Genomic DNA, 12,151 nt, shown 5'->3' with positions numbered 1-12,151 from the left:
TTCCAGTTTCTACCTGTGTCCAGGCCCTGTCCTATTGTGGAATCTTGAACCTGTGCATTTGGTTCTATTGTACTACTTGTGATGTCTAGTTGGAATTCTGTGTACTCTGTCCTGACAGAATCCTGAATTCATTACCCGTCACCTGAATTCCTGATTCAGTTTGAACCTGTCAGCTTGAGAGAGATCCTGTCTATCTGTGTTGTACCCATGACCTGGAGACCTTGCTCGATTGATAACCTGACCAGATCCAGCCAGCCTTGTATTCAGGTTTTTGCTAAGCAGTGTGTGGAGTTTACACACATACACTGTCTTGCTTACATCTCTGTATTATAACATCTTAGAGCATTCAGTGGGTGGCAATGATGCAACAAACACATACAGCATACATCTACATAACCCCTTTTCAACATAAAGAACAATAACCAGGTGTGTGTATGTGTGCGTAAGACAGTGTGAAAGGTGTTGGATGTGGGGACAGAGTACAACAAAGAACAAACATAAACTAAAAAATGGAAGATTGGTAACATAGTCCTGGAGTTTTTGATTAGGCCTGTAAATTCTCCCAGACCTGGTAGCAAAAAAGGGTGGTGTCCAATGTCTGAATAGGATCATTATTTGCCAAGTGCTTAGGACTGTCCTGCACCCCAATAGGTGCTTTTTTTCAGGAAACTCATTGTGCATGATTAACACTGTTCTTTCTGTAACTGTCAGTCGGAATCAGTTGAGTTGGAGGTGTTGGCTCACACATACCAAAGAAGTCGCACTTGAACTAATAAATAACACTGTCAGATTGCGCCATATAGTTTTTGGACCTGTTGGAGACACTGCACAGTTCTGATTCTGTCAAACCCAAAACCTGTCTGGATGTGCACAGTCTGCTCCGAGGATCACAGTCTTAAATGATGGGATATTTTATCGGTAGTCGCTTTGAGCCTCAACCTGGAGTTTTGTAGAGCATTTTGTATGTTCTCAACATGTAGTCTAAGGTTGAACTTGGTGGTGAAAATAATGGTCTAGCACTGCCTATTGGGTGTGTCTATAACCGCCTATTGGGCATGACTAGTACTATTTTACAATAAGTGCAAGTGGGAAAGTACAAAAATTACCCCCCACACACACCTCCATCCCCGACTCCAGCCTTATCCCCCCTCTCTGTATTTCCGGCCTTACCACCCTCTCTGTCTCAAGCCTAATCCGACTCTCTGGACGGGATGCATCAATCATCATCTCTCCGCTCACCACATGCATATCAGCGTTTACCAACACCGTATGCATGAACATTTAAGCAAAGGACAGCTCTTGCAGTAAGAGCTATCCTTTATGGTGTGTGGATTCCCAGGTTCATGACCCAGGAGCCCATTAGTGCATGCGTCTAGTGACATGCACGCAGCAGGGGGTGCTGGAAGGGATCCCTCTCCAGAATCTATTGCATCTCTCCCCCACCATTTTGTTCCAGTTCAGGCCCCACACTTACCTGATCTGTCTACTGCTGCTCCTCTTCACACTGTTCATCACACTGCACCATAAAAAAAAACAACTTTATAGTTCTGCTCTGACCACTGAGGCCTGGGTGGGTGGCTCTCACTGACTTGTCATGCCTGTGTGCGGCAGCATTAACTCACTGCAGCAACAGAGACTGGCAGTGACAGCAGGCAATTGACAACCGGAAGGTACTGGGCTGGACCATGTGGACTCCTAAGTGGCTGGGGCTCTTCAAAGTCTCGGGCATATGGGGGGTGGCTGAAATTAGCATGTGGTTGTGCACATGAGGCATCCCCCATGAGCACACTTATGGAGAGCGTGATCACACATGTTGGCTATGCAGAGCTGGACGTAAGCTTTTGTAACTAGTACAGATGCTTATAATTCTGCATATGACCATGCTGATTTACTTCCAACACTGCATAACGCCACCCCTACCAGATTAACAACAGGGCGGTTGGAGTGGTTGTCCAGGGGCCCACACACCTAGCTACATCATCAGAGTGGGGGGCACTTGTGAACTGGTGGCACTAGAGTGTATTTAGCACATTTGAATTTACAAGTTACAGTTTTAATAACATTATTGGTAGGGGCCCATACAAGCTAGTTGCCGTGTGGCTGCAACAAACCTTAATCTGACCACTATGCAGAACCAACATTTAGTTTGTAACAATTTATTCACATAATTCAGTTGTCATCTTGAAATAATAACATGGTGACTTTGCTGCCACTAAGATCAAGAGGTAGGTATAGTGCATACAGGAAACTGAAATACAGAATATACTAGAACACTAATATAGTCTCTGTAATGCTGACTGACTGTTAACTCCAAAGAGACAGGGACTGATGTGAATGATTAAACATTCTCCGGAAAGTGAAGCTTTTAATATGGCAGCACTGTGCAAATGAACAGTAATATATAAAATAGATATAAAGCATATATAAATTATGTTTTCTTTACTATTGACAGAACACAGTGCTTGGACCGATGACTACGCCCAATATATATTTGGGAAATCTCTCAGAGAACGCAGGGACAACTTCTGGATCATCCCCCCGTCTCGGCATCGCCATACTCTCAGTCGCCTTCATTATCGGATTTCCAGGCAATGCATTTATCATCTGGACAGTGTTGACCCAAATTAAGAAACGCACAGTCACCTGCCTCCTCATTTTAAATTTGGCCATGGCAGACATCATGGTGATCCTCACAACGCCATTTTTTCTCCATCTCTTGGCCACGGGCAGCTGGGCATTTGGGAATACCATCTGTAAGATGTGTTATTACACTAGCGGCTTCAGTATGTACACCAGCATCTACCTCATTACTTTTATGAGCATTGACCGCTTTCTAGCTGTAGCCATACCTTTCACTTCTCATAAGATCAGAAGAAAGCCAATTGTCAGGAGCATAGTTGTGGCAATATGGGTGTTAGGATCTCTATTGTCCATTCCTGTACTGTTTTACCGCTCAGTAGAAGTTAACTCTAAAGGCCAGGACCAATGTAACAACAACAAAAGCCAAGAAAGAACGGGTTTTCAGCATATAGTCTTTCAATATATGTTTGAGACAATTATGGGATTTGTTATTCCCTTTACAGTCATACTATCCAGCTACATCTACATTGGACTAAGGTTACGTACTGCAAAATTTCAGACCAAACATAAGACTAACAGACTGGTCATCATGATTATAGTAATATTTGCTCTCTTCTGGGCTCCATACCACTTAGTGAATATAATACAAGTCTCAGGAGAACTGTACTCATCAAAAGTTCTAAGAGAAGCAGCCCTTATGGCCAGGCCTAATACCATAGCCTTTGCGTTTCTCAGTAGCAGTGCCAATCCTATTCTGTATGTATTTGCTGGTGGCAATTTCATAAGAACTGCTGGGGTGGGATTTATGGCCAAACTCTTTGAAGCAACTGGCTCTGAGGCAAACAGTTTACGGAAAGTCTCCCAAGTTTTCCAGCAGAAAAGCCGAAATCAGTCTGTAGAGCAAGGAAAATTAGGAGAACCCATCGAGGATGAACAAAACCATTTGACAATGTAGATCAGTATAACCAACTTTACAAAAAGTCATTCTGGCCCAAATTAAATAAGCACCAACTTCCTGGCCCTGGCGCAGAGGTGTCACTGGGTTGGTGACACACGATGAGTACTATGTATCCTTCCTGTGCTCCTGAAAAGGTGTGTGATCCAACTTAAAGGGGGTGTGGTCTCACAGAGAATCCTGATTACATCACTCAAAGGGAATGAATGGACCCCCCGGAGATGAGGGGCTGCCCTCGGAGATTAGTACCTTCTCTGTGACAGGAGCCAGGCACTGCAGTAAAATGTCACATTGCAGCACCCAGCTTCTGTCACTGTGGAGGGGCTGGCATTTTAGTGTCACCCCCTCCCAAGGTGACACAAAGGTGTGGCCCGCACCCCCTTAGTGATGTCACGTCCCAGGCGCAGTTTTGGTGATATAGCTTTAAAGTGGCAATTACTTTTCTAGCAAATCCAGTTTGTATTTGGCTTAAAACTATCTACCCTTTTAAATCTGGTGACTATAGCCTGAATTGTGCCAGGACAAGCAAATCAAAGCCTACAGTATAACATTTAAGCAGGAAGTTAATTTTTAGGACTGTGTACCCTGTGTAGAGGAATTTAAGGAGACAAGATGCCAAAACAGAAATCAGTGGCCATGTACGACAAGCGTAATAGCACATGGCTGCAGGTTATGCTTTTATATACACATAACACATTCTCATGTGTACTACTGTATACTCTTCTCTGTTTGTGTCTAACAAACAACATAGGGCCTAATTCAGACCTGATTACTGCGCTGCAAATTTGCAGAGGTTTGCGATCAGACAGTTTTCGCCCAGGGAGAGTGAAAACCCGCCCCATGCAAGCGTGCAAATGCATGTGTACACCGTGCAAAAATTCCGCCAGACAGCGGTCAGTTGCAAATCCGTTCGCAACTCACTCACCATCTAATGATTTTCCAGTCTGTGCAATCTGTGCGTAGCCCAAGACTAACTCCTACAGTGCAATACAAACAGGCTGTTCGGGGCTGGAGCTGACGTCACACATCCTCCTTGAAAACGCCTGGGAACGCCAGCATTTTTCCTGACAATCCCTAAAGACAGCCACTTATCACCCACAAACGTCCTCTTGCCTGTCAATCACCTTGCGAACGCCTTACTATCTAAATTTTCACACCATCCTGTCACTGTTTGGCAACGCACCTGCGCATTGCGGAGCATATGCATGCGCAGTCATTCGATAGTCGGCCGCTGTGCGAATTCGCACAACAGCGATTAGGTCTGAATCGGGCCCATTGTCTTTAGCAGTACATATAAATGAGCAAAGAAAAATAACTTTCATACAGTAGGTAAACGTGTAGAAAGGTGTACATGGTAACCACTGAGACACTTGCTTTCATTTTTTAACTAGGAACATTAATTGGAACCTAAGTGGTTGCTTTGAGCAAAAACACTTGTATGACATTACTTATAAAAATGTATATATTGTATGTTTTATCGACATTCATCATGTTGCCTTTCGTGATATGGATGCTGATGAAATGTTGCCATTATTGTGTGTCTCGGCAATGCAATGGCTTCACTTATCTGGCAGGACTGCAGCAGTGTCTTCTGGGTTTGGTAGTCATCTTATCCAGTAGCAGTGAGCATGCTACCTCTAATCCTCTCCTGACCCTAATCCTGCATACACAGAAGTTAATCGCTCACATTGGAGGCAATTCTCAGAAAAAAATCTAATGGTTTTGATTGTGGCATCTAGAGTCGCACTAAGCGGTCTTACATCATCCGCAGGTGCTCAAAGAAGGCATCCCAGTCCTTGCATATGCAGATGCACACTTGTACACCAGGGGAAGGCTGATTCTAATATTAGCATATGCAAAGCCATCTTTTGTATGGGATTAATAGGCAGTTAGCTAGACTGATAGCTGAGGGTTTCAGGGGAACCAGATTTTGAAAATCAGCCCTAGGGAACCGGAGATATCCGAAGTCAAAGAAGTGGTAGCCATCCAAGCCTGTTAATTGCTCTTCCCAATCAGATGTTTCGGATACTATCTGACTTAGAGTTTTTCTGATAATATCTCCAAAAGCTGGGACTCTCCCTTTTCGGTGGACACTGAGATATCAGCCTTCCAGCAGCTGGTCCCTGCTCCAGTGCCACACGCCTGGTATGCAGTTTTATATCTTCGTCGGTGGATTGCTCTAGCTCCTGAACTCTGATCCACAAGCCCCCAGTACCTCCTGAAAGGTTGGACTACTATATCTAGTTTTTTATCCAATTAAAAGCTAAGAAATATATTTCCAGGAACTGGAGATATCAGCAGTCAAGCAAGTTGCCCTCCCACCAGAAAATTATGAATATTGAGCCCAATCCACTATCCACCCCTCCCCTACATATTAAACACCCCCTACCACACTGGAAGTTATATACTGGGGCCCCTTCATTCAGCCCAATGCCCCCTTCTATAGTTTAGTATCTCCCTTGAGCCCCATCTCCCACCATCTGTGCAGTAAAGGAGAAAATTTGCAGAAATTGCTGCTCCAGTTCCTACATGCTGTGCTGAATATAGAACACCCCCTACTGCCCGTGGGACATTAAAGCTGCTGCTGATAGCATCCTCCACCCCTACCACTGGAGGATGGGTAGGGGCCCCAGTGCATTGCTTTGCACAGGGGCCTACACTGCTATTAAGATGGCCCTGAGCATATTGCATAGTTGTCTACCCTCTGCATTCTGCAGGAAGCTCCCGTTTCAGTCATAAATCGGCTGCCCGGCATTGTACCTCAAATCTCCATGATCTTCAGATTCTGCCAGGGGAGACACTAAGGGATTTATTTGCAAGCACAGTGATTTGCTGTAATCAGTTTGAGTTACACAGCACCACATTATCACAGTGTTTATTCTATGCTGGTGTGCCCTCATCCATAGCTTGCTTCTGCTGCTAGTGAGCTGAGACTAGGGTAGGAATTTTTGTTAGTAATCTTTCTTTAGTTAAACACAATTGTCTAATTAGAGTACCTGGTGTTTGTAATGATTTGGTTTATGCTATAATATAGTATGGAAAACAGCACATCCAATAAATATAGGTAATGCCTACAAGATGCAGACAGTCTAGTGTTCACAATAAAATAACATATAATACACAGAAAAACATACTTATATGCTTAGGGATGAATTCACACAAGGTCAATTTGCATTTGGAATTTATTGCATAAACATCACATTCATTTTGTATATTGTGCTGAGTGAGAAGAAAATAAATATTACAGCAGATACTTGCAAACAAAAAACCCAAGCAATGTTAGTATCAATACTTGCAAAACTTCCCAAAATATATTGTTACTTATGTAATATAGAAATATTTCGCAACTAGCACATAGGCATAGACGTGTCCTTTGGGAAGAGTATGACATGCATTAGATTAGCTTAGTATAGCCATGTTTGTTAAGGAATCGGTATGTTTTACCAACAGACAGCTGCATCCAGTCTTTCGCAAACCCTGCAGCGAGTTCCCTCGTTGGCTCGCTGCGCTCCCCAAGCTTTGGCCCGGTGGCTCGCCACAGGTTATATTCCCACTTGGTTCTCGCATGGACCCACTAACCGAGTGGGAATACCTGGCGATGGTCAGGATTACGTCAGGCAGTATTTCAAGGCTGACGGGATTTTGGCGGCGGTCTCCTGAATGCTGCAATTCGGACAGCCTGTAGTTCAACTGCATCGCTTTGTTAGTGTTCACTAGTTAATCATTTAGCTTGAATGTACCGTACTGTAGGTTCTTCTTTAAAAAGTTTAGTGTTTTTAATGTTCTAAGTTAATTACAGCATTATTTTTAGATACATTTAGGGTCCAATGTACATTTGGATATGTGTTTTTTTGTGTGTCAAATATGTATTATCTTACTGCGTATGAACACAAATAACTCTAAAGATTCTATCTTAATGAAGATCTGTTTACATTTGTGTTATGACTTCTGATGCTCAGAGATTACAAAGGTGGTCAAAGAGGGGAAGTGTAAGCATGGACCAAGGAGAGTAATGGTGCATTCATGCAAATGCTGCTCATGATTTCTATTCGCCTATCAGATGTTTATTTATTGTTTGTCCGCGGTGCAAAATATGATGATGACAACGATGATGATTTGCAATAGAGATGAGCATGTCCAGTTCTCCGGGAACCGGACCCACCTGAACTTCGCGATCTGAACTGGGATCTGAGTCTGGCTCAGGTTTCCCACCCCCTGACTTGGATCCCAAAACTAGGCGAAACATCATTCCTTCCACTGTCGGATTCTCGTGGGGTTTGCATTCCATAAAGGTACCTGGTGATCACGCCATCTTCACTCTGGCTGTGGAGCTTGTATTGAATGGATGTGTCCGTGCGGTTTCTGTCCAGGGGTGCTGTGTTGTCCATCCAGGAGTGCTGCTGTGTTGTCTATCAAGGGACTGGGGCTTCTGTGTCCTCCAGGGGTGCTATTTCCATCCATAAAGGGGTTGCTGTGTACTCCAGGGGTGCTGTCTTGTCCATCCAGGGGTGCTATTGTGTTTTATGTCAAGGGGCTAGGGCTTCTCTGTCCTCTAGGGGTAGTCTCTCGATCCATGAAGTGGCTGCTGTGTCCTCAAGGGGTGATCTGTCAATTTAGGGGCCCCAAGTTAAACAAAATAATTGGTAAAATAATAATGAAAAAAAATTTTTTGGGCGTGATATACACAAGTGTACTATACTATTAATTTTCTGAGACTGCCGTTCAAACCGCAGTGTATAAACATACACGTATTGTGACACTGTAAGTGGTCCATGCTTTGTTGTACATAAAGGGGTGCTGTGTTCATCTGTCAAGGGGCTGCTGTGTCCTCCAGGGGTGCTCTGTCAATCTAGGGGTGCTCTGGCCCAAGTTACAAAAAAACTAAATATATAATTGTATCATACACGTATTGAGTGATGCTGTAGGTGGATGTGAACCGCAGTGTTAGATTATTATTTATGACTCATACATGTATTGTGTGACATTGTAGGTGAAAGTAAACAGCAGTGTTATATTATTATTTCATGGTTTAGCCTTGTAAGTTATTGTCCCTTTAAAAATACATCCGCATTCGGCCTACATCCTCCACGGCCGGCAAACTCTGGCGGCATTGCATCCTGCCTAGTATATGTGATATCTCCCAGATCCTGTAGGTATATTTATTTATTTACATTTTCTTATATAGCGCAGCATATTCCATTGCACTTTACAATTGGAAACAAACGTAATAAGACAAACTAGGTAATAGCAGACAGACATAGAGGTAGGAAGGCCCTGCTCACAAGCTTACAATCTATAGGAACATAGAAAGAGAAAGCTAGAAAAAAGTGACCTTGGTTGGGAGCACTCACTCCCGGAGAGTAGCTTGAAATTGTTGATGTATGTATGAGTGGTGATGTAACAATGAGATAATTAAAACGTAACTTTTAATAGTGTATATATATAAAAAACTAGGTACACCAATTGAAATTACAAGAAAAAAGAAAAAAATACACAAATAATGAATGAATGGCTCTAAACTTTATAAGCTACACATAAAGCTAAGTCTGCGAACATATTGATGGATTACTACTGTGGTAATTTGGTGTCTGGCAAGCATATGCCCATCCTCCCGTGGAGTCAGCACAAACCCCAATTGAGTTCCATCAGTAACCTACAACACCTGGTATTCCTAAGTGGTCTCCCACTGAAGTACTGACCAGGCCCAACACTGTATTGCCTCCAAGATCAGACGGGGTTGAGCATATCCAGTGTGGTATGGTAGTAGGTTAAGTATGGAAAAGAGCAGCGAGTGCAGCTGTTATGTGACAGAATGAGGGATGTTTATTATTGTGCCAGTTTTATTAAATGCATTTATCTAACCCGTTAAGAATATTTAGTTGACCGTCATTGCACCGATTAGCAGCCCAAACACATGGGTATGCGGAGGTTAAATCATATGGTCAACAGGGGTTAGTGACAACAAGCCTCTGTTTTTCCTGTGCATAGCATGAGGCAGAACAAGGAAAATAGCCTATTACAATTTAAGGCATGTGTAACAAACAAACACAAAATCTGAAGAAAAGATGTCTGTTATTGCAGACTGGATCTACCTGTCAAAAAAGCATTGGTTGGATAATACTTTCTGATACATCAACATTAATAAAGATATTGTCCATGCTAGATGTCAGGTGTGGTGTTAGTTTGTGTCAGAGGAAGAAACAAAGACTAGCTACAATAACAGAAAAATGAATGATTGAGTGTGTTTTTATAACATCCAATGTCCCAGATACAATTGTAACCACCTTTTTAGTATATATCAAAAGAAAAGGGGGAGGAACAAAGAATACTTGCTGCAATAGTAAACAGTCAAATACTGGCAGCCAGTACATCAGATACAATTGTTGCCATAAATTTTGCATAGACTGATACTAAGAAGCCAGGTGCAAATTTAAGAAAAAAACACACAGCGCTGCAACTTCAAGTGCCCTGCAGTATACTATAGGTATGTTCTCAATTTGTACATTTAAAACATGCCAGAGAGCCTGAATCATTTAATAACCAGAGTTGCGGCTGAATACCACGGGTAATAATGCAGTTAATCATACAAAGCACCTACGGTGAATGGTTTTCATATACTTGCTACTCACAACCAGCATCATAAATAGCCCAATTAAACGTTGGCTGTATCGTTAGAGGGTAGGGACAATCTGGACAGGGAAGGGGGGAGGGATACTTAATCTACTGTGTGCCTCCCCATCCCGTCAAGTGCCGCAGAACCGCTTGAGTCCGTGCGGTATGCAGACTGGGCGTCTCGCCCGATCTCCTCTCCTCTGCCGCTGGTCTGAGGCCGGTCACGTGAGAGCGCTCTCCGTGACCCTAATCACGTACCCAACGAACGTTTCACAGCAGGTTTGTTCACGGGTAGCGTGAGCATGTGGCACCGTGGGTTAGAATATATTAGGAGATGCCACCAATCATGACTCTTGCAGCTAAATTGACACAGCAGAGTCATATAATTGATAATGCTGTGCCTGACGCCAGGGAAACATGAGCTCCATATGAGACAAATATACTATAATTGATTGAATGAAACTGACAGCTTAAAGTGATCTACATGATAAAATTGTGTCACTATTTCATTTAATAGGAGCAGAGATATGAGCATAATAAAGAGAGATAGATCAAATTCATATAAGGAATTTGTTATGTAAATTTACATAACAAATTCCTTCTATGAATTTGATCTATCTCTTTATTATGCTCATATCTCTGCTCCTTTTAAATGAAATAGTGACACAATTTTATCATGTAGATCACTTGCTGTCAGTTTCATTCAATCAATTATAGTATATTTGTCTCATATGGAGCTCATGTTTCCCTGGCGTCAGGCACAGCATTATCAATTATATGACTCTGCTGTGTCAATTTAGCTGCAAGAGCCATGATTGGTGGCATCTCCTAATATATTCTAACCCACGGCGCCACATGCTCACGCTACCCGTGAACAAGCCTGCTGCGAAACGTACGTTGGGTACGTGATTAGGGTCACGGAGAGCGCTCTCACGTGACCGGCCTCAGACCAGCGGCAGAGGAGAGGAGATCGGGCGAGACGCCCAGTCTGCATACCGCACGGACTCAAGCGGTTCAGCGGCACTTGACGGGATGGGGAGGCGCACAGTAGAATAAGTATCCCTCCCCCCTTCCCTGTCCAGATTGTCCCTACCCTCTAACGATACAGCCAACGTTTAATTGGGCTATTTATGATGCTGGTTGTGAGTAGCAAGTATATGAAAACCATTCACCGTAGGTGCTTTGTATGATTAACTGCATTATTACCATGGTATTCAGCCGCAATTCTGGTTATTAAATGATTCAGGCTCTCTGGCATGTTTTAAATGTACAAATTGAGAACATACCTATAGTATACTGCAGGGCACTTGAAGTTGCAGCGCTGTGTGTTTTTTTCTTAAATTTGCACCTGGCTTCTTAGTATCAGTCTATGCAAAATTTATGGCAACAATTGTATCTGATGTACTGGCTGCCAGTATTTGACTGTTTACTATTGCAGCAAGTATTCTTTGTTCCTCCCCCTTTTCTTTTGATATATACTAAAAAGGTGGTTACAATTGTATCTGGGACATTGGATGTTATAAAAACACACTCAATCATTCATTTTTCAGTTATTGTAGCTAGTCTTCTTTGTTTCTTCCTCTGACACAAACTAACACCACACCTGACATCTAGCATGGACAATATCTTTATTAATGTTGATGTATCAGAAAGTATTATCCAACCAATGCTTTTTTGACAGGTAGATCCAGTCTGCAATAACAGACATCTTTTCTTCAGATTTTGTGTTTGTTTGTTACACATGCCTTAAAATGTAATAGGCTATTTTCCTTGTTCTGCCTCATGCTATGCACAGGAAAAACAGAGGCTTGTTGTCACTAACCCCTGTTGACCATATGATTTAACCTCCGCATACCCATGTGTTTGGGCTGCTAATCGGTGCAATGACGGTCAACTAAATATTCTTAACGGGTTAGATAAATGCATTTAATAAAACTGGCACAATAATAAACATCCCTCATTCTGTCACATAACAGCTGCACTCGCTGCTCTTTTCCATACTTA

The 12,151-nt window shown here is 42.7% G+C and overlaps 1 protein-coding gene and 1 pseudogene across 1 annotated transcript in view; one reads left to right on the top strand and one right to left on the bottom strand.

The window, feature by feature from the left end:
- LOC134891002 (leukotriene B4 receptor 1-like) overlaps positions 1-7,385 on the top strand; it is a 40,338-nt gene extending 32,953 nt beyond the window's left edge. Inside the window, exon 2 of the mRNA XM_063913502.1 lies at positions 2,453-7,385. Coding sequence (XP_063769572.1) covers positions 2,453-3,535 — 1,083 coding nt within the window. The 3' untranslated portion in view covers positions 3,536-7,385. The remainder of the gene's footprint in view (positions 1-2,452) is intronic.
- A 1,800-nt stretch (positions 7,386-9,185) lies between these two features.
- Positions 9,186-9,304, bottom strand: LOC134941339 (5S ribosomal RNA; annotated as a pseudogene).
- Between the last annotated feature and the right edge of the window lie 2,847 nt (positions 9,305-12,151).

Source organism: Pseudophryne corroboree, chromosome 1 (genome assembly GCF_028390025.1).
Source record: "Pseudophryne corroboree isolate aPseCor3 chromosome 1, aPseCor3.hap2, whole genome shotgun sequence".
NCBI classification, from domain to species: Eukaryota; Metazoa; Chordata; class Amphibia; order Anura; family Myobatrachidae; genus Pseudophryne; species Pseudophryne corroboree.
The sequence above is the reverse complement of the archived record's forward strand: the minus strand, read 5'-3'. Positions and strand labels throughout refer to the sequence as shown.